Raw genomic sequence first — 22,565 nt, 5'->3', positions numbered from 1 at the left:
ATATGATAACACGATATCTTTCTTAGTTCTTGTTGCAAATCTATCTTTTGAATTTTGTAATGGAAGGATCATTCGTGCAATTTCTTTCGCGAATTTCCGACCACCCTACAAATTTTTTAGTCTCAAAATCATTTGGAACACCTTTCGTGACTGGCGTTGGCCATGTTTTGCGTGATTTGTAGGATTTTCAAATAAAATATGGTTAAGGGATGAAAATGAAACGTAACATAGTGCTATAAGTATGTTTATTAAACTAACATATCAATATGAACAATACATAATGCAACATACAAAACTTATAAAACTATAAAATAATTCGAATTAGTTTAGACCTCTAGGGTCAAATAGGTCGAAAATTGTTAATTAAGGTTTATGATACCTAGTGTAAAGGTCAAGATTTTAGGCGACCTAAAGTTTTTGTTGTAATTTTTTTCTTAAATGGGGCATGTTTAAATTTTTTATAATTCGCACCGGGAAATACCAAGCAGAGATAGCGTCATGTGGTGTTAAGAGATTTCTACTACAAACATCACAATAATGGAAGAATCATGGATGCACTATCAGTATAGGAAAGGTACAAGGAATTAAAAGGGGTTTTTGGACTTTTATTGGCATCTTTTAGAATGATAATGACCAAATTGAATTGGAGAAAGCAGACCTTAGAATGTATAGAAATAGACTAAGCACACACTTGTCATTCTTATTTTTATACACACTCTATGATTACATTAGCTTTATTAGGATACAATACACAAATTTAGATTACAAAAAGTAAATGTTACAATTTAAACTAATTGTGTGGAGATATTTAATGGTTTGTATTTCATATACAAATATCTCTTAATATTTTAGTGCAGGTTAAATTATTATGCCAAAATTTGGCAGTAAATATTATTATAAGTTTATAATTAACTATTATTTATGTGATGATTACTCATACTTATTTATGAACATACACTCTGAACTAATCTTGAAATCTGAATTTCAAATGAGATAAAAAATAATGCAAATTTTTTAAAAATATACAAACAAGTTATAAAAATTCATAATACTATGCTAGAAAAATAGGTGTTGCATCCCTTAAAATATAAAAAATCAGTTTAATTATACTATCACTATCTACATCCTAAATAACATATTTTTTTATCAGTGGCCAATCATCTTTATGAATGAATTATTTTTGAGAAAATGTCTTCTTAGTCATTATCAATGTAGATAATAAAATTTAAATATTTCAAATCAATTAAGCATTGGTTTTAAATATTATTGAAATACTTTATGCTATTAATTTTAAATTTAAAAAAATCTGTGAACATGCCTTTTCCTACTTTTATAAACATCTTATAAAGTCCTTTAGAAACGCCTTATCATTTACATTTACTCAATATTTGCACCTTTTGAAGTTTCATGAATAAATCCTGAAAACGTTTGGTTTGTATTCTACATAAATACTATTGAAATAGTTAGTAATGTCGCGATCAACGCTCGAAACACAACACTTTTCAAGTGCATTTGAATTTAAACCATCACACTCTGAAATAAAGATTTTTGTCACATAATTCCTATACCAACACGGCGTTCTATCTACTGTTCAACTATCATCTATAGTTATTTATACTCTACTGGCTGACCGTCGGTTATTCGAAGACCGTGCTACCGCCAGTGGATGGTCAGTTGATGGTACCGTTCCGTTCTACGAGCGGTTTCTTGTGTGACGCTGGCGCGGGCAGTTTCGACGGTTTCTTGTACGACATCGTTCGATCCAGGTTCTCTTTACCTCGCATATCTTGTTGCTGAATAAAAAATATATTTATTAATATTTTTTTAAACATTACTTGTAATAACTCACCATTATAGGACTTAAAATTTAACTTGTACAGCTGTATTTGCTACGATCCCAATCTCAATCTTCAATCCGATCCGAGAATGAACCGATCAAAATAACTTGTTTGTCGGCATGTCAAAAAGACTGCCCTGATTGGTCAAGAGCGATTGCGATAGTTTAATGAAAACGGTGGTTAGTAAGCGAAGGTTCGATAGCTTATTCTCACCAAGCTTTATTATAATAACAGTACTATGTTCAGTTTTGAAGGACATTGTTATCAATGTTATTACCAGGCATTATGAGATATTAAATCCACAAATTCCTGTATTTTGATGTTTGATATTTTGTTGCTATTCTTTACGAGCAGGCGCTATTTAACAAGCAAGAGACATGCCCACTGTATATAGCTTAATGAAAAAGCTTTATTATTTTTGGGCAGTCGAATAAGATCTGTATTACCTTTTTAATGGCGTAGATGTCAGTCTCGGAGGTGCACTTGACGATGGGCGCGTGTTCCTTGGCGTCCGGCGGCGAGGGTGACGTGAAGGCGCTCTCGTCTGCTGTGGAGCTCTCCGAGTCGCTCGCTGCACGACTGTTCGATTCGCTCTCCACCAGGATCACGTCCTGTGGGACAATATTTGGTAGTATTTAAAACGGGATCAAACGGTACAAATAGAGTAGGGATTTGCAAGAGATGATTACCCCTCGCCAGACGACGCAATTATACTAGCTTATATTATTCTACCACATGCATAACACAATATTTGCTATTAGTTGAATATCAGAAATACAGAAAACTTCTAGCAAATTTTGCTGGAGATTTAAATAATAGTCGATATTTATAACACAGATGTTAAAAATATCAATCCCTTCCTCAAAAACCGACTTATGTACTATATTTGTAATTATAAGTATGCGCCATTACACATAAAAAAGTGCCCTTCCTAATTTATTTTAACGAACAGCCTTTTGCTGCTATTTCGGCATGTGGTTGTAAAATATACTCACATCATCTTGACTGTTTTGTCGCATAGCTCTGAATCGTTTGAGGATCCTGTCGTGTGGCGAGGTGGCCACTAAGGTCCGCGGGTAGCGGTAGTCCATGCGGGACGGTGTTTTACCTGTATGAAAGAACATTTGTTAGCAAACACAGTTTATATGATAACGGTAGCCCAAGCATATAAAGATTATATCGTCTTCATGGACTTTACTGCAACTTCTATAATTGATTGATAGGTGGATGTTTGTAAAAACCAATCTACTATGTTCTAAAAAATGTTTTAAGGAGTGGAATGAAGGCAAAGGAAAAAGGTGAATATGTGACTAACCAGAAGGTTCGTAGCGTGCGTATCGGCTCGCCAGGTACTGCCGCTGCAGGTCGGCGAGGCGCTGCAGCGCGCCGTGCAGCCGCTCGCGCAGCTGTCGCGCGGCGCCGCGCGTGTCGCCGGCCGCGCCGCGCTGCCGCTCGCGGGTGAGGGACCAGCGCGCGACCTCCTCTGATGTCGACGATGACACTTCCGACAGGCGCTCGATCGTTGATGTGTTGTTCATCTGAGGAATATTTATTTATGTATATTATACTTTTTAGGTATATATAGATAAGAAAATACAAACTACTAGGGAACTAAATCTAACATCCACATTATTGACTGGTAACATTATCGACATATGAAAAATATTTAAAATTGGGTAACTAACCCAATAACTAACAATTCACTGCGTAAGTATGTGTCATATATACATTAAGGCAGTGTAAAAATGTTTGAAATACTCGAAGTACGTACCTCGATCTTACCGACTGCCGTCTCCAATATCTGTTCGGTGGACTTGACCACGTCAGTGAGCACCGCGTCCACGTCGTCAGTCAGACGTTTGCTGTTCTCGGCGTCTGTCTCCATGACGTCATTCAGTTCTTTCTACAATACATAACATTAAAATAAGACTCAAGGTACTGGACATAGCGCCTGTTTCACAACTTCTCAATAAATGCTATAATTACGACATAAATGTGTAAGCCGACCATGTTACACTCTAATCTATGCTCTCAAGTAAATGGCAATAAAATTTGCTGTTTCAAATGGAAACAGTACAATTAAATTGACTTGTAACTTATGAAACAGGACCATAGAGTGCAAAATTGTAGTTTCATTAATAAAACCTCTACTATAAATAACTCTATGTAATGGTTTTCAGGGACATCTACATATTTTTATGTTTTAATACAATTCAATGATTAGACAAATAACTTAGAAATTACTAAGAATACAAAAATTTAAGAATAACTAAGAATTGTAATTCTCACTAACTCTAATATTGTACTATTTATAATTTTATTTATTTATAACAATATACATGAAAATCAGAAAACAGTTTAGATGTTCTTTGAAACCAAACTTACTGATAAGCAGTAGATATATTATCTCATTCAAAATACCTATCGCGTGCAATAATGACTAGTAAAACTTTTAATTTTGTTGATGTCAAAGGATATGTGTCTGACCTTGTTCTGTTCCCTGGCTTGTCTCAGAGCGTTGAGCAGCTCGTTGTTGATGTGCTCCACCACTTCCACCACATTGCGGCTGAAGATCTCCATGTCAGTGCTGATGGCGCTGGCGCCTAGCATTACATAATTAGTGATTAACACGTCCAACAATAATAGTGGCGAAAACTTGGATGGATAAGTCACATCTTGGTGGTGGTAGGATATTTTGCTGAATTACTACTACAAAGTCCATGTTAACTTGTGTTATTTAGATCACTTGTGGCTTGGTCGACTATCACTACAAACCTTCCGCATAAGACATCAGGAAGTTTATGAAAACCAGTACTGCTCAGAACTACTCTCCTGGTCAGCATGAGCCGATCCACTTCATTTTGCCTTTATAATTGTACAATTTTACTGTGCTTTATAAGGGGCCGTTCAAGTATTAAATAACGCTATTTTTAAAGATTTTTGACCCCCAACGTAGTAACGTTCTGCACGCCGCCCGTCCATCCACAAGTTATGCAACTCTAAAGTTAATTTTTTTTTTCTAATATTCACAATTATTTTACGCAAACTACCGGAAAATCGCTGAAATACCATTGTTTTAAAATAAAAAAAATCAATGTTACATAACGCTTTGTACGAAACATCCCACACGCCCCTGTAACGCATCGTAACGTTTTACAAGACCCCTCTCCAAAATTGCGTTACATAATACTTCAACGGCCCCTAATAGATGTAAATAGATAATAACGCAAAACGGTCTTTTTTTAAACTCACCTTCTTCAAATTGTTTGCCATATTTATTAAAGCTGGCATCACACTCCTCGCTGTACTGTTCAAACTCCTCCAGATCCTTGTCAGCGATCTCCATCTCTTGCGTGTTCGCAGCGAGCTGGTCTTGCTGCCACTGAACATGCCGCGCCATCCTCTCTTCTAGTAGCTTGCGTTCTTCTTCTACTTCTGTCGATAAAAATTACAAAAATATTGTTAGTAATATCTTTTTATTGTGTATTAACTTTTTTCTGAATAAATAAAAAGTCTGCTTATGAATACAAGTGCCAATTAATATATATATTTTTTTGTCTATATTTCTGAATAAGTAAATTGTTGTTTACCTCTTAAAGAAACTTAATTCGAAACAGATTCAGCTGTTCCGAAGATTAATAGAGAAGTTAAACGGATAACCTATTAACTAGATTCTAATACAAATTGCCTATGTAAATAAGCTTAGACCCCAAGAAGGAACATAGATTTTATTTTTAAGTCATTATTATTTTACTAACAGTACGGATCTGTGTTGTCTGAAATAAAGAATTATTATTATTATTATTTTCCACAAGCCGAATTCTAATCCTCTCAAGCCGCAAGTATAAACTAGTACAAAAATATATGGCATTTATGATTCTTTTACCATCCACTTTCTTCTTCAATCTCTCCTCAAGCGCGTTCTTCTCCGCCGCAACATGTCGCTGCAGTCTCTCCTCCAGGAGTCTTCTCTCCTCTTCCATCCAGTCTTGTAATCTCTGTTCCGTCGCCCGTCTCTCTGTTTCGATGTCTTCCACCAGCTGGCGGGAGAGACGGCTCTCTATTTCGGACTTTTCTGTTTCTATTTGCTGTTTGGAAGATATTTTTATTAGTCAGTGTGTTTATTTTGTAAAGACTAGAGTGGAATGAAAGTCAAGATTCTCGTAGATATTTCTTTGTATATATTTGAGTAATTAAATATTTTTATAGGGCCTGTTATCATTATTTTAGTGGTGTTGATATTAACTATGCAGATATTTTTGTTTTTATCTGCTGAGCATAATATTATAAAGCCTTATTTAGACAGACTGCCTCGGTGGCGTTGTTGTACTGCATGCGTGGTACGGCAGCGCTCTGAGGTCCTGGGTTCGAATCCCGGGTCGGGCAAAGTGATATTTGGGTTTTTCTGCTCAGTATCAGCCCGGAGTCTGGAATTTGTGCCCAATATGGCGATAGGCTCGCCCCCTATCACATCATGGGACGGAACACACTTGGCGAAAAGTGGGTGCCATGGTTGCGCCTCTGCATACCCCTTCGGGGATGAAATGCGTGATGTTGTGTGTGTGTGTATTTAGACAGAGAAATGATTGGTAGTAATAATTGATCGGTATGAATGAGGTTTAACGGTAGGGTTTAAGGTATGCAGAGACCTGTATGCAGTGCAGCGCGGCGGTGCGGCGCGAGTCGAGTCGCGCGCGGCGCGCGTGGCGGCGGCGGCGGTCGGCGCTGGCGGCGCGCTGTGCGAGCGCGCGCGCGCCCGCGCCGTGCGCCGCGTGGAGTCGCCGCAGAGACTGCACGCGCGCCTCCGCGCCCGACCACTGACGACACATTATTATGTTATTCGCACATCTTTTCATTATACCAATATTTGCATAACACAGTCGTGCTTTTATCAAATAAAAAACAACTAAAGCTATGATAAAAATTACAAACATACATTATGTTACTGTTATATATGTGACTGGCAGGTTTAGACCTGTCACAATAAAGACGTCAGTGCGTTATTGACTGTCAACGAGTTTGCATTTAATAATTACATATTTAACATTGGCGACGAGGATTTTACTCAATATTCTCGTAAAAAAGTGTATTTACGAAAATATGGCTCAAACATTTGGTATTCTTACGACCTTCGACCACAATTTGCAAACTTGGCCAGAATACAAGGGACGGTTGCTACAATGGTTCGTCGCAAATGACGTCTCTGAAGCTACCGATGCTTCAGGATCCAAACGGCGTGCTATTTTATTAAGCGCACTCAAGGAATCCACGTACAAGCTTGCTGCGAATTTGGCTTTGCCGAAAGAACTCATTTCCATCCCGTTCGATGACATATTGGGTCTTCTGGACGGGCATTTTGTGCCCCAAGTGTGTGGTTTTCACGAGAGGTATAAATTTTATTCAGCAATCCAAGTCGAGGGAGAAACCTATCACCAATGGGCGGCGAGATTGCGTGGACTATCGGCAAACTGTGGATTTTTAAACGTGGAGGAAGCATTACGGGACCATTTTGTAATGGCAATGCTACCTGGAACGGAGCGTGAAAAACTATTTGCTCAAGATCCAAAGAGTTTAACGCTAGGAAAAGCGGTGGAGTTAGCAGAGAGGATGCGGTGTGCGCGTGCAGGCGCCTTAGCATCAACGGTCCGGGAAAGGCACCGTCTAACAACGATCAAATACTCAAGATCGACGCCAAAAATAATTCTAGTGTTAAACTGTTGTGTTCGGTTTGCGGTTTTAAAAACCATTCTTCAGCTCAATGTAGATTCGCTAGCTATAAATGTAAAAAGTGCAACGTTAAGGGGCATTTGCGTCGCATGTGTAAAAAAAATAATTTCTTGGAACATGAGATCACTAGCGGTGATGACGGTGAGTTGTATAATATTCGCACCTATAATGGTGAACCAATGACAGAGGTTGTCACTGTTCTAGGGAAACGGATCAGGTTTCAGGTTGATAGTGGGTCAGCTGTTACTGCGATTTCCGAGCGAACGTATTTTAAATATTTTAAGGAAGTAGTGTTGTCCAAAACAACTAAGTATTTAATGTCTTATACTGGTCGACGTATTGAATGCGTAGGTATTGCAAAATTGCCGTTCACATATACTGGGAAAATATGTACGTTAAATGTGTTTATAATTCGTGATGGCGGTCCGCCACTTTTAGGGAGGGACTTTATATCTTTCTTCCGATTAGAATTACTTCCCGTCAATTTTTGTGAGAAAACCTCAGATTTAATAGAGCGCCTAAAGAATGAATTTCCTCGAGTATTCAGTGATGAGTTAGGGAAATTTACTAAATATAAAGCAAAACTTAAATTGAAAAATGACGCAAAGCCAATTTTTTTTAAGCCGCGTCCCGTAGCCTTTGCTTTACGTGATAAGCTAGACAAAGAGATAGAGCGTCTAGTGTGCGTTGGCATATTGAAGCCCGTAGAGCATTCCGAGTATGCTTCGCCCGTGGTGCCCGTGTTAAAGCGCGACGGTTCTATCCGGTTGTGTGCTGATTATTCAATCACAATTAATAAACAACTATTGGTCGATCAATACCCTTTACCCACCGCGCATGAACTTTTTACAAAGTTACAGGGGGGTCAACAGTTCTCTAAGTTGGATCTTTCACAAGCCTACGCACAATGTGTATTAGATGAAGAGTCTCAAAAGTATACAGTTATCAATACTCATAAAGGGTTGTTTAAGTATACGCGCTTAGTATTTGGGTTGTCCAGCGCCCCGGCTATTTTCCAACGCCTCATGGAAAATGTTTTATCAGGTTTGGACGGTGTATTGTGCATGCTCGATGATATTTTGGTGACGGGAGTGGATAGGGCGCAACATCTAAGTAGATTGCGCACTGTACTTGGTCGACTACAGGATGCTGGCCTAACGCTCCAAAATGCCAAATGTGAGTTTTTTAAAGAGGAGCTAGAATATTTAGGTTATGTAGTTGATAAGCACGGGTTGAAAAAGTCACCCAAAAAGGTTTCAGCAATATTAAACGCTCCAGTTCCAAAAGACGTTGCTAAGCTACAATCGTTTTTAGGTCTTGTAAATTACTATCGTAATTTTGTACCTAATGCTTCATCAATTCTCAGTCCTCTATACGCATTGCTACAAAAAAATTGTAAATGGTGTTGGACTCCAGAGCATAATGCCGCTTTTAAGAAAATAAAAAACATGTTAGTATCGGAACAAGTTTTAGCTCATTTTGATACAAACGCAAAAGTAATTTTGACTGTAGATGCTTCTCCGACCGGATTAGGTGCCATTCTGTCACAAGAAGATGCTACAGGGTTGGAGCGGCCAGTATCATTTGCGTCGCGCACGCTGAATGTTGCGGAGCGCAGATACTCGCAAATACAGAAAGAAGCGACAGCCATCATATTTGGGGTTCGTCGTTTCCATCAGTATCTTTACGGCAGATCTACTCCTTTTGTTCTTCGAACTGATCACAAGCCCTTAATTTCTATATTCGGGCCACATCGCGGAATTCCCGAGATTTCTGCAAATAGATTACAAAGATATGCACTTTTTTTGAGTGGTTATAATTTTATAATAGAGTATGTCAAAAGTGCTAATAATAGCGCAGATTATTTTTCTCGCGCAAGTTTAGATGATTGTGAGTCATGCGAGATGGATGATCACGTAGCGCACGGATTTTCAAGATACGTTGAGGATAAGGCAACTTATGTTAATTTTGTTGTAGACTCTAGCTTACCTGTAACGCTACAGAGGCTACGCGAAGAAACTCAAAAAGATGTGATTTTATCTAAAGTGGTAAAATATATTTTGAATGGCTGGCCGAAAAAAGTTACAGACGAAAATATACGTAAATTTTTTCTTTGTAGAGACCAACTTTCATTTGAAAATGGTGTGATCATGCGAGGTTTTAAGGTTGTAATTCCTAACGTGTTACAAGCAAGTTTATTGTCAGAGCTTCATAAATCACACTTAGGCATTGTAAAGTCTAAAGCTGAAGCTCGTAGTAGACTTTGGTTTCCGGGTATCGATAAAGCGATAGAATCTATGATCGCTGGCTGTGAAATTTGTACACAGCTAAGACCGTCACCGGCGCGGGCACCGCTTGCCGTGTGGCCACACCCGTTACAACCATTTTATAGAGTTCATGTAGATTTCTTAGGTCCTGTTAATGGTGAGTTATTTTTGTCATTGTGGATGCACATTCCAAATGGGTGGAAGTGTACAGAGTGAATTATACTTCTTCGGCCACAGTGATAGCAAAATTATACGATTTCATGTCACGATTCGGGTTGATTCACACGTTGGTTAGTGATAATGCTACATGTTTTGTTTCTGAAGAATTTACGAAATTTTGTTTAGCGAATGGAATATCGCATGTAACGTCGCCCGCCTATCATCCAGCTAGCAATGGCCAGGCGGAGAGCTATGTAAAAATTATCAAAAAAGGTATTAAATCCTGTTTGTTATCTAGTACTAATTTAAAAGAACGTTACGAAAAGTTATTAAAATACCTTTTCGATTATAGAAATTCGGTTCATTCTACAACTGGGTCTTCGCCTGCGCAGTTGGTATTTGGGCGAAAACTTCGTTCGCGCCTAGATTTGATTAATCCTATTTCACCGCCATCCCCTTCTGAATCTCTTACCAAATTTGTGAAACGACAACAGTGTTCACAGAGTAGGGCCTATGGAGGTTCCAACAGGCAAAGTTTTAAAGCGGGTGATGTTGTTATGTTCAAGAAATATCAAGGAAATAAACAATTTACTTGGAATCGTGGCATTGTTACCAAACGAATAGGCAAATTAACATATTTAGTCACGGACTGTACGACCTTAGTGCAAGTGAAAAAGCATAAAAATCAACTCGTAGGAAAGTCTCTTCCTCCTATCTCTAATACCGGTGACGTCCTGGATTTTACGCCTGAACTTTACGAGACAGATACGTCTCTAAGGGAGGACCAAGCGATTGTGTCGCAAAGTTGCACCAGAGAGGGAGATGGAGATAACGAAGTGGCACTAGTCGAGGCTCCAGCTGGAGATAATGCAGTGGCACTAGCCGAGGCTCCAGCCGAATTACCGCTTCAGCCAAACCTGAGCTCTGATGATGAGTTTTTTGAGGCTGTGACATCAGATTCGGAAAACCAGTGCGTTGAAGATGTGACGTCAGGTTCAGAATGTCATGTTGCTCACGAAACTGAGAATCAACAAGATGTGACGTCAGGTTCAGAATGTCAGGTTGCTCACGAAACTGAGAATCAACTTTCCTCGGAGCAAAGGCCAGGTCAATCGGAGAGATTATTACGCCAAAAACAAAGAGTTGACTATAGAGCTTTCTTTTGTATGGACTTGTAATTTGTTATTTTAGTTATGTTCTGTTATTTAGTTGTACCTTAATAATTCTTATGTTATGGGGGAGAAATGTTATATATGTGACTGGCAGGTTTAGACCTGTCACAATAAAGACGTCAGTGCGTTATTGACTGTCAACGAGTTTGCATTTAATAATTACATATTTAACAGTTACATTCTGATCTCAAACAACTCCTACTAATTATACAAAGACATTGAAGAGACCACCGAATCTAAACCTTTTATCCAATTGGCGTTAAAAATGCTCTTTTCATATACATTTATAATAGTTAGCCATTCATTCGACTTAACCAATGCGTAACTATAAACGGAGTCTATCTAGTTGCTAACGTATAAATATTTACTCACCCACTGCTGCACAAATTTAGCAACGTTTCCCTTGACATCAGTATCTTCAGCCCGCTGCACGCAGGAGTCGACGCTGCGCATGAGTCCGGTGAGTGCGTCGCAGACGGCGCGCTGGTGAGAGGAGACGGCCGCCTGCAGCCGCGAGCGGTGGGACGACGTGTCTTCTACGAGACGGGACTGCGAGCTTGTTGATAACGATTTTATCTGGAAGTTATGTAATTTATAAAGAATCATTGATATCCTATTGGAATTTGAGGATTTCTTTGCTTCAATCTGACGAAAGTTTATTAAAAATGTAATTGTAATGGTAGCTATGCAAGATGCAAAAAGAATTTAAATCGGACAATGGATTAATGAATTATTACAAATCACACAATATTCGCCTATTATTCATTAATCATGTTATAAATTGGCCATCCAAGCTAGGCATCTTGAAGTTAGGCACAAATCTCACCCTATGCATCTCACATCTATAGTTAAGCCAGTTATACAAATATAATCGGTTCACGCACCTCATCCATGGTTTCCATGATGGTCTTGGCTAGGGTTTCCAATTTCTGTCTATTTTCGTCATGTGTCTGCGTGCTGGACGTCGTGTACTCATCTGTGAAATATTTATTATACAGTTAAATTGATTTTCAAATCAATCTGAGAGAATTAACAATAAGAGTAAAAGTTTTAACCAGTTCGTCCCTGAGACACTTTGGAGTATTTTGGGTTATATCATATAGTTACAGATTTAAAAAAAAATCTTCGTATATGGCATTATAAATCTTTTAACGCTTACATTTATTATTAAAAACGATAAACACCAAAGTTGATTAGATTAATAACTTTACTAGAAAACTATATTAGAAGAGTTTGGAGCCACAACAACAAACTAATCTCCCTATATGGTAATGCCTTTTAGCACTTAAATTTGTCATTAAAAACGATATTTATGATGCAAAACTTAATTAGATCAATAGCTTGACTAGAAAACTATATTAGTAGAGTTTGAAGGCATATCAACACACCTAACACTGCGTCCATGTTTTCTAGAGCGCTGGCGATGGCTTGCACACAGGTCTCCACATTCTCAGCGATCTGCTCGCGATGCTGCGCCGACTCCTCTTGATACAGCTTCGTTGTCTCCAAGTTGTTTGATTCCAACGATCTGGAAATAATGTTTGAATAAAACCTTGTTATTATATAGGCTAAAGTCATCAATATTACTTACAAGTAATGTTGTAATAGTATAATTTTGTTAAATTGTTGGTTTGTTATAGCAAACATATGGGTGGTTTATATTATAATTTGAGTTAAACAGGCGAAATCTTGTATTAACATTACGAAAAGACCATACAATACGGGACCCTAATTTACTTATTTATTTAAAACACTTAGTACACGTAGTATATATGTGGACTTAATGCCAAAGACATTTTCTACCAGTTAAGCTTAGGAGCAGAGTTAGGTAGAGGGAGGTGTATGATAAAAAATCAAAGTAAGCTATTTTTAGCAGAAAAAGACGGTAGCAAAAGCTTTAATATAGTCATTGAATTAAAGAAATTTTGCTACAAGCCTGGTATTGAGTTATTGCTGGTGGTAGCAATCACTATAAATGAGGTGTAAACCCTATATTGTGGCCGAAGTAAGTGTGTTGCGTCCCGGGATAAGCTTATTTATTTGGTTCAACCAGGCCGTCATAATCGTAGCAAATGAATATATATCGATATAAATATATATATATAAATCGTACCTGGAACCCACTGCATTTACCATCAGGTACAGTGGGGTTACTTTGTCGTGCCTATAGAAAAAAAAATAGACCAAGTATTGTTAGACATACCTGCGCTTGTCAAGCGAGTCGTGTAAATGCGTGACATGCGTAGTGGCGGTATCTGCCACGGAGAGCAGGTCGCGAGCCTGCGCTCCTAGGTTCACCTCCGTCTTCTGGTGATGCTGCACCAACTCGCGCTGCTCCTCGCATTGCAGCCGAGTGGCGCGGAGTAGCTGTATAGTAAAAGAAAATACATCTCTGGATGTAGGTTGAGCCATTTTTTTACGAAAAATCCATTTACGAATTTTTGCCAGTTTCACTGATCTAAAGCATCCTAATGATTAAACTCCCGCCAAACTACTTTCTATCCCTTATATGGATGGTCGTCGGGTGCGCACGAGCATACGACTGCAACCATCGCTGAGGTTCATTTGAGGCTAAGGGAACTTTATGATTGTAAAGCATGTTGATCTCTGTATACAGGACCATTGAGTATTAACATATTTTTGTGATTATAAGGCTGATTGTTTAAAAGTGAAAAATTGCTACACTATTATTTTTTTTATCTTACGGTTCTGGATAGTAGTTCTTTGAGCTGTCATTTCAATACTCACATTATTAGTATTAGCTAGTTTCGCTTTAGTCGTGTTCAGGTTATTCTTAGTAACATTCAGCTCTGTGTCTCTAATCTCTAGTTTCTGATTGAGGTCTGCAAACACTCCCTCCATTCTGTCCCTCTCTTCTTCCATAGCTCTTTTCTTGAGCAGGAGTTCTTGTATCTCTTTTTTCTGTTCCTCTTGCTTTAACGTCATCTCTGCGAATGTGTCACTGGCTAGGTAGACACCTGGAGACAGTTATTCATTTTTTTTAAACTGGATCCTATAGTAGATGGTAGAATCACACTTGTCCATGAACTATTCAAATAAAATATAGAATAAAAAATGCTATGCTATACATTATTAATCTAGTTGAGATATTAAACATAAATCTACAAATAATCACAGCTGCCTTAATACTATTTAAACTAAAATACATTACAGTGGTCACACATTGTTTGGTGGAAAAACATCAAAGAGTTTGTCCAAGATGCATTTTTCAATTGTTAATGCTACTAGACAACAGAAGAATGTTTGGGAATGACATCCTATCAAAAAGTCTATCTTGCTAGGATTTTATTTATACATAATGTTAGATCATAGAAAAGCATTTTAGCTACAGCCCCTGGCATAGAATAGTATTCTAAATAATAATGGATGCGTAAATGCACGTAACATTTTACAAGCTAAATATAAAACTTAGTATAAGTTCTGTGAGTGCTTATGTGCAGGTACTGTAGACAACATTATAGTTAATTAGTACGGCTGGTGACAATTATACATCCTATTACCCACGATTAAATTCGCACCACACAACTCACCATTCTTGTCCCTAGCAGCTTGCAGGTCTCTCTTCAGCCTGTCAATCTCCTCAGCATACTCTTTAAGGATGGCCTTCTTCGTCATCTTCTGATTCACCTCTGGTTTGTTCTGTATATTCTTGGCTCTGTGCGCGTACTCCAGGGTCGACATGGTCTCCTCGAGGTCCTTGTGGCCCGGCGATATTGTTGCTATTATTGACGTCTTGGTTCTACCACCAAGTGATTCTTGGAGGATACGAGTTAGTTTCGATTCCCTGAGTAATAAATATTAATTGATAATATTTTTGACAGTTTATTGATAATCATACATAGTCATTAGGTGGAATGTGGAGATGGAGTAAGGCTGAATTCCTGAATTTTCTGTTCATAAAAACTATAATATTGCTTGCTGGTCGACATTTACCATGAACATCATTTAATTACATCACGTAATTGCTATGATAAAAAAACATCACTCTTGCAGAGACTGTGGAGTGTTCTGTGTCCTTTCATCTTAGTTATATGGAAGACAATGGAATGTTGAAGTCTTACATAGAATAGCTCAAATCAGTCTGACAGAAAGCACACCTTGTAAACTGACGTAAAATGTTCTCTATACTTGTGTAGCCACACTAACCTGTACGGAACATGAGGATGTCGCTCCACCAGCGCCGTGATGACCCTGCCCAGGGTCAGCAGCGACTGGTTGATGTTGACGCACTCGCGCGCTCTCTCCCGCTTGGCCGGGTTGTCTGAACCCGCCTTGCTGATGTTCTCCGAGCCGGCCAAGTCCACCAGGTTGAGTTTCCCGATCTTAACTAGTTCTTCGCCTTCCGGGCTGTTCTCTTTCATGTGCACTACGATTGTGAATACCGTGTGCGAGCGACTGTGGGAGGGAAAATGTTAAGGTAGCTTTCGCCTAATGTGTTACTTCTCACGATCTGGTGCGGTGGCGAGCTTATCAAACTATCGAAAATAAATCTAGCCTAAGTATTTTGTTTGCTTGTGTGGGAATGATACCATAACCTACACTACACAGTGAAAGTATGCTAGTGTAAAATCCATCAAAATAACTTATTACAACTATCTACTGCATGAACTTATTTATTCTCACTAGCTAAACATTGAGCAAGCAGCCTCGCGAGAACTGTTCGTTGTTTTCTCCACTTTAAGCTATTTTGTTTGAAATTTGTTGATGTGTAACATTCTAATGTAAGTAGTAATATAAACTATGGTAAAAATAAATCATTGTGTGACAATTACTAAAGATTTCTACATGAGGCTGCTCACTCCATCAATCCAATATTTGTTATATTATAATGATTACCAAATAAACTTTCTATCAAATACTACACTCGATTATGCTTCCCCGTATTGCAGAAACCATACCCAAAAGCTCATAAACAAATTTTGTAATTTACGCGAGGAAACACAAACGATTTTGTTAATAAAGTTAACTTACACACGGTTCTCTTTGCCATTGGGATGGTTACTGCAAGAATTAACTCCAAGTTAAATATTATGAAAGTGAATTGTTTTTATAATAAAATATGTGTTAATGTATGATCATAATATAAGTTTGTCAGTAGGTTTGTAGGAATAATCTCTACTATTAATAAATATTTATTTAACTAACTAAAACCTGAAATATTCCTGACGAATTTGCTTTATTTTTACACTAATTTGACTATTTTTATTTCAGGTAAAATCTCCGATGGGAGCAGAGAACAATTCTGCTTCAAATTATAATACTGTACCTTGACTGCGCATTCATTAGTGTGGAGGCGACCCGCTTCCTTTCTTGTCCTTGCGCCATTATTTTGTATACTTCTTTTTTGTTGTATACCTGTGTGAAACAAATACTGTAAACTGAAATATAGCTAATGGGTATTCTTTACTGCCCTCCTATGAACATAATTAATCCGCATTTTAAATCACTATATCAATAATCTGAGAAACAATAATAAAATAATTAATGACCCAACTTGGTTTTCTAACAAAAAAAGAAATTCCCAACTTGTTTTCCTCCCAATAAACCCAACACTCACAACTTAAACTCACCGTAATCTCCTCAAGTCCATTGACAATATTGGAGCCCTTTCTAGTAACATCTTCATATATCCTGAGCTTCGAGTTGTCCTCAGAGGTGGACAACAGGTCAAAGAGTTCCTCATTGTACAACTCAAGGTACGACACGCGGACGGTATACTCCGTGTTAGAGATGCGCAGCTCGTCGAAGAGTTGACTGAGGGCGCGCGGAATGATGCCCGCTAGTGGGTCCTGGAAATTTTTAAGTTAAGTTTAGTGAAAATTCTAACTTTGTTTAGATTATATATTTATTTATTTATTTGCAAGAATCATTGTAACAGTTACAGGTTACGCTGTTTTCACGGCATGAAAATTTATTTGTAGATACTAATAATATTGAAAACAAAAAAAAAATATATTTGGGATTAAAAATTGTGTGGAATGTGATAATTTTGCTATAAATGATAAAAGACTTATTGCTTGTGGGCTCCATTTCCCATATATAGTGCACCCATCAGAATTCCCATTTTGTCAATATCATGCGTCATATAGACATCTGCCAATACATGAGACAGGCAATTAAAATAAGTCATAACTGATACAATATAACTTACCTTCTGCCAAGTAGTCTCATCGCCAGTATTCTCTCCCACCATGGTGTGGGTTTTACCTGTGCCGGTCTGCCCATAAGCAAACACTGTACAGTTGTATCCCGCCAGCACCTCCTCAATGAGAGGGCTGACCACCTCCTGGTATATTTCCACCTGGGAAAAGGCAATTTTGCTTTGTTACTGTTGAATAAGCTATAAAATGTATACTTGGTACATATTATTAACTATAAAATAATTATAAATCTTTATTTTTACTTAAATTAGTTGCAAACATTGTTTTAAATAGAACAAAAATGCTGTATACATTGTTCTAAATCTTCAACAAGATTGTGCGTTGAGTCTTAAAACAGTAATAATAAAATATATCATTATCATAACTTCTAGCTTCTGAACCCAATTTTGTCAAAAGTAACATTTCATTCAGATGTTGTATTATGTTACTAAAGTTTATGGTCAGCTGTATCGTTTATTATCAGGCAGTTGGCTTGCATGTTTTAACATCTAGTTATATAAAAAAAAGTATCTAAAAAATATGTCAAAATGAGGAAAATTTTAACAAACCTGGCTAGCATTTGGAGCAAATGCCCTGTCAAATGTGAACTTCTTGGTGAGGTTTGTTTGTTGCGTGAACCGCACAACCACCTCCTTGTTGTGGTGGACTTCCACCACACCCAGAGACTTGAGGTCCCGCTCCCGCTGGTTCAGGGGCCTGTGGGGTTTATTTATTGTTGTGATTGTAATGTTGCTTTTTAAATGTACATGTTGTATTTGCATTCTGTTGTGTCATTGCATAACTTAATTCATAATTTTACATAGATTCAATGCAATTGAGTATTTATCTAGAGGGAATGTACTTTTATTACTAAATGTGGGTTGTGTTTGTGTTATGAACCCCAATATTAACATGGTCTGAAGTTAGTAAGTTAAAAATACTAAAAAGCTCTATAAATTCTGTGAATCTTATCATAAGATTCACAGAATTGTAGGTAGGTAGGTAGGTAGGTGTGTAGACATTGATCTAAATTCCCAAGACAACCTGACAAACAAAATATCCAAACAATCATAAATTATATATAATTCATTAGAATGCCTGCATACCTATACCTATATTGTAATAACCTGTAACAATTTCTTAACAATTTAAAACTGTATTGAAAGTTTTAATTTGGGTTAGTTAGAGATATGGTCATATAATTGTGCAATCACTACATAGTATAAAACAAAGTCGCTTTCTCTGTCCCTACCTTTGTATGCTTAAATCTTTAAAACTACGCAATGGATTTTGATGCGGTTTTTTTTTAATAGAGAGAGTGATTCAAGAGGAAGGTTTAGATGTATAATAACATCCATTAAATAGTGGAGAAATATTGCACCCGTGCGAAGCTGGGGCGGGTCGCTAGTTTAGTATATAGAGTTAAAATTTACAAGTAAATAACTTAATAACCTAATGTTAAAGTTAAGGTAAAATTATTTGTTTACATTATAAGCTTATATTGAGAAATACATTATATCACTACTTCAGTTATTTACAGTTGATATTCAAACTTATTTGGATCTTATGTATTCAAATTTGGTTTGAGAGAAGCTAAGTGGATATTAAATCATAACCTTTATTTAGAAATCTTATTTCACTGATTACAGAATCTATTATGTAGAAAATCATAATTTTAACGGTTATTCGGGATGTTTGGTCTTAAAATGACGCATCAGAATAAAATTGAAGGGTGTGGTGATATTGGATAAAGACCATATTGATCTCAAACATTAAAGCTACAATTACTATTTTATATTACATATCTTGCGTGGCATGAAATAGTTAATATCTACGTGAGAAGTAGATTCCTTAATTTTGAACAGATATCTAGTAAGACATGCTAGAAAATCGTAATTGATTTGAAGCTCATTTCCACTTAAAAGGTATATAAATGATATGGGTCAGATAATTACAAGCCAAGAAAGTTTGTTTTAAATAAAATGAAGGCGGTTAAACTAAAGTTATGAGTGGTATTAATAAAATTTTACCTCAATCTCACAAACACTTGAATATTCTGATTTTTGTCCTTCCGGCATCCTTTTTCGGACGTCATCTCGACACAACACACATAAAACGATTCACAAATAAACTTATCACTGCAATTGTGCTGTTTTTCTGAATAAATACACCAAAAAACAAATTAATATTTCAAAATCGTAAAGAATACGTTGAATTGTCGTTGAACCAAACAAAATTTAAATTTCGGTTAGTGTCAGTGTTGCTAGTGCAAACAGGTTGAGTAGTTAACGGTATTTTTAATTGACCGAGGTTATGAATGTGTTCTAGATCCACTAATGAACATCTTAATTTATTCATATTTTTTTTGTCAGTTAAAAAAATATTTCAGCTCTTACAAAATCAAATATTATTATTGTCCGTTTATTCACAAATTAAAAATCATAATTAAATAGGTACGTACATATACCACTAGAATCAATAAAATAATTGCGAAGTAAATATGATACGAGATGGATCGGACTTAATTTTTATTTAACAATTACCATTAGGTTATATTTTACAATGTCTGTGAACAGCATCACTATTTATCACATAAAACTGTATTTGCATAAATACAAGGTCATTTTATAATAAACAATTATTTAATAATATATCTCTAATAGCACGTTTTTTTTTTCTATTTTTGATTCAAAATTATGAATTAAATTTAGAAAACAGTGGTACTTACGTGTACTATTACTAGAAAGTGAATTGTATACGAATCTTTATAATTAATCATGCTATTAGTATAGAAAATTCTTATTTTTTTACTATGTCAGATGACAAAAAACGAAAAAAACTGAGATTTATTTTTATTCATTTTGTGGTAGATATTTTTACAAGATCTAGCAACACTCAAATAACGTTCCAATTCACGTATTTATAATAATCTTGAGATTGTGATAATATTTATAATATAATTCTTTGATAGGTTTTGTATCAGTTAGATAATAATATAAATTATTATATAATTTCGTAAATAATTTTAAAGTTGTTATTTTATTAAATCAGTAATAATTTGTTTTTATTTTTATTTCTATGTGAACGCTGAGGAAAGCTATGGAGGTAATTGATGAAGGTATTATCGGCATACCTATTTTAAATATCGACTTAGTTGTATTATGATAAGTTTATATACTAGCAAAGTTATCGCAGCAATATATCGCGCAAGAATTTCTAGACACATTTACATTAGCGGCAGTACCTATTCATTCAATAGTTGCATTAGCATAATATGCATCTTACTTCAAGTCTTTCAAGCTTCAATTCTTTTTTAAAATGCAGCTTGTGATTGTTTTTGCATGATAGAAAATACTTCAAGAAAACTATTTCAACAAGTTTACTCGCTAACCTAAACCCACTTTTATACTACGGCATTATTATATTTTTTATTGCCCCAGTATCTACATTATAAGAAACACATATTACCTACAATATGACATATTGCGTAGGTAGTAGGTAGGCAGCTAATGTCATCTCTATAATGATATCCACTTTGTGAATGTTAAGAATAAGATAGTGATGCTGTGGCGTTATCAAAACACAAGCACGTAGTTAGTAAATATCTACTTATGTAGTAATAGGTACCTACCTACTTTTCTGTGATTATCAGACTAATTAAATAGCACGTAGTGGCAGTGCGCTAACAATAGTGTGCTTGCTATAAACTTTTTTTGGTCTCGTCTTTTTACACCCTCTCGGCCTTGCATTCTGACCCTGGGCACCATTGTCCCCGCTCTACTAATGCCACTATGGCATTACCACGACCTAGTATCTACTGTAATTAGATTTCGATGACATTTTGTATGGAGATAGTTTGATACCCCGGAAACGACATATATTACATATACATTTTTATTCCGAAAAAAAAAATATAGCGAGGATATCCCGGAAAATCTTTATCACGTGGGGGAAGTTACGAACAAAAGTTCGTTATCTATAAATGCCAATGTAACTCTCTGTATGTTACCTAAACTCTCTCTCTAAACCATAGAACTGATTTTGATGTAATTTGGTACGAAATAAGCTTTACCCATAAGAACCAACATAGGCTACTTTTTATCCCGGCAAAAAAAAATATACGGGAAATGTCGCGACCAACACTTAGTACAGAAATTTCTCCAACTTTAAGCGATATAGTGAGATACTTATAATGAACTTAAGTAGGGACTTTATTAAGGCTAATCACTCGCTTTAACGATCAAGGAAAACATCGCAAGAGCCCTTACATATTTAAAAATTTTGAAGATAATGAACAATGCTAACCTGCACTGAGCCATTGTAGTGACACAGAATAAAATAATTTATTTGAACCTGTAAAATTAAATATATTATTTAGATTCCGTCAATATTAACTCTACCACCAGTTCAGAAAGCAGTTCTCACCAGAGAAGAATGGGTAACAAACTCTGGACTAAAAGGACTATGGCCTACACCTCCTCAGTAGTAGAGAAGGCCCGTGTCTAGTTGGACGGTATATGGTGCAGGACTGATGCAATTATCGGTGTAGTGAAATTATCTTTGGTAGAGCACATGATTGGTTGTTAGTTAAATGTAATTTATGCACATATTAAACGTACAATGCAACAGTGAGTTTTGTCAATTGCAAAAAGTTTATTTTTTACAGTACAGGGGTGGTAAAGTTATATTTGCATTATGCATGTTATAGTTACTTATATTTTGAGAACAGGCGCATACATTTTTTAATAAAAGTGCAAATCACCACGTAATTCTCCTTCCTTTAGTATTTGGGTCGGCCAGCACAATTATATCGATTAACGCGGGTTGCAATGTTCTTTGTTGATCGACATTTTTAAATATTTTTTCATAACATATAAAAAAAAGAAAAAATAAATTCACCCGATTCTAATAATTACAGGAAATCATAATGTTATAAGTGTAAGTGTTTATGTGAAACAGCTATTTAGGGGGTACCTACATATTTTTCATATTCCATTATCTCTCAAGATATATTCCTATAAAAGCATATAAATATTTTCATGACATCGTATATTGTGGAATGGAACCTAAAACGCCATGGAGCGTAGACTAAATGTGCAAGCATTAAACCCATCACGATACTTCATAGCTAAAGCTAGTCGATTGGTAAGGAACAGGACTGCCCATAAACAAAAGGTGATGGTGGTAGGATTTCTGTATCCAAGTAATGATCATTGTACACAAGTACAACTCGCTATTGTG

General features: G+C 36.5%; 1 protein-coding gene across 1 annotated transcript; it reads right to left on the bottom strand.

Moving 5' to 3' along the window:
- Positions 1-228: 228 nt before the first annotated feature.
- Positions 229-19,584, bottom strand: LOC115444324 (kinesin-like protein Klp61F). The gene is made up of 23 exons (XM_037447518.1): positions 19,355-19,584; positions 17,894-18,041; positions 17,336-17,485; positions 16,755-16,973; positions 16,451-16,539; positions 16,156-16,185; positions 15,331-15,579; positions 14,715-14,968; positions 13,912-14,141; positions 13,367-13,530; positions 12,552-12,691; positions 12,048-12,139; positions 11,536-11,739; positions 6,599-6,655; positions 6,488-6,553; positions 5,725-5,926; positions 5,091-5,273; positions 4,326-4,441; positions 3,610-3,741; positions 3,154-3,376; positions 2,834-2,946; positions 2,285-2,449; positions 229-1,793 (listed from the first exon to the last, which is right to left on the bottom strand). Exons 1-23 carry the CDS (start codon positions 19,417-19,419, stop codon positions 1,671-1,673), a joined length of 3,414 nt encoding a protein of 1,137 aa, XP_037303415.1. The 5' UTR covers positions 19,420-19,584; the 3' UTR covers positions 229-1,670.
- Positions 19,585-22,565: the final 2,981 nt, after the last annotated feature.

Source organism: Manduca sexta, chromosome 6, assembly GCF_014839805.1.
Source record: "Manduca sexta isolate Smith_Timp_Sample1 chromosome 6, JHU_Msex_v1.0, whole genome shotgun sequence".
In the NCBI taxonomy this organism is placed as follows: domain Eukaryota; kingdom Metazoa; phylum Arthropoda; class Insecta; order Lepidoptera; family Sphingidae; genus Manduca; species Manduca sexta.
Note: the sequence above shows the minus strand (reverse complement) of the source record. Positions and strands in the feature narration are given on the sequence as shown.

Bases quoted from the DNA above. Each gene is read 5' to 3' on its own strand.
- LOC115444324 (XM_037447518.1), bottom strand. From the start codon at position 19,419: ATGACGTCCGAAAAAGGATGCCGGAAGGACAAAAATCAGAATATTCAA. The intron at 14,969-15,330 runs GTTAGTGTGGCT...TTTATTACTCAG, and splicing joins CATCCTCATGTTCCGTACAG to GGAATCGAAACTAACTCGTA. The intron at 3,377-3,609 runs GTACGTACTTCG...AATATTCCTCAG, and splicing joins CGGCAGTCGGTAAGATCGAG to ATGAACAACACATCAACGAT.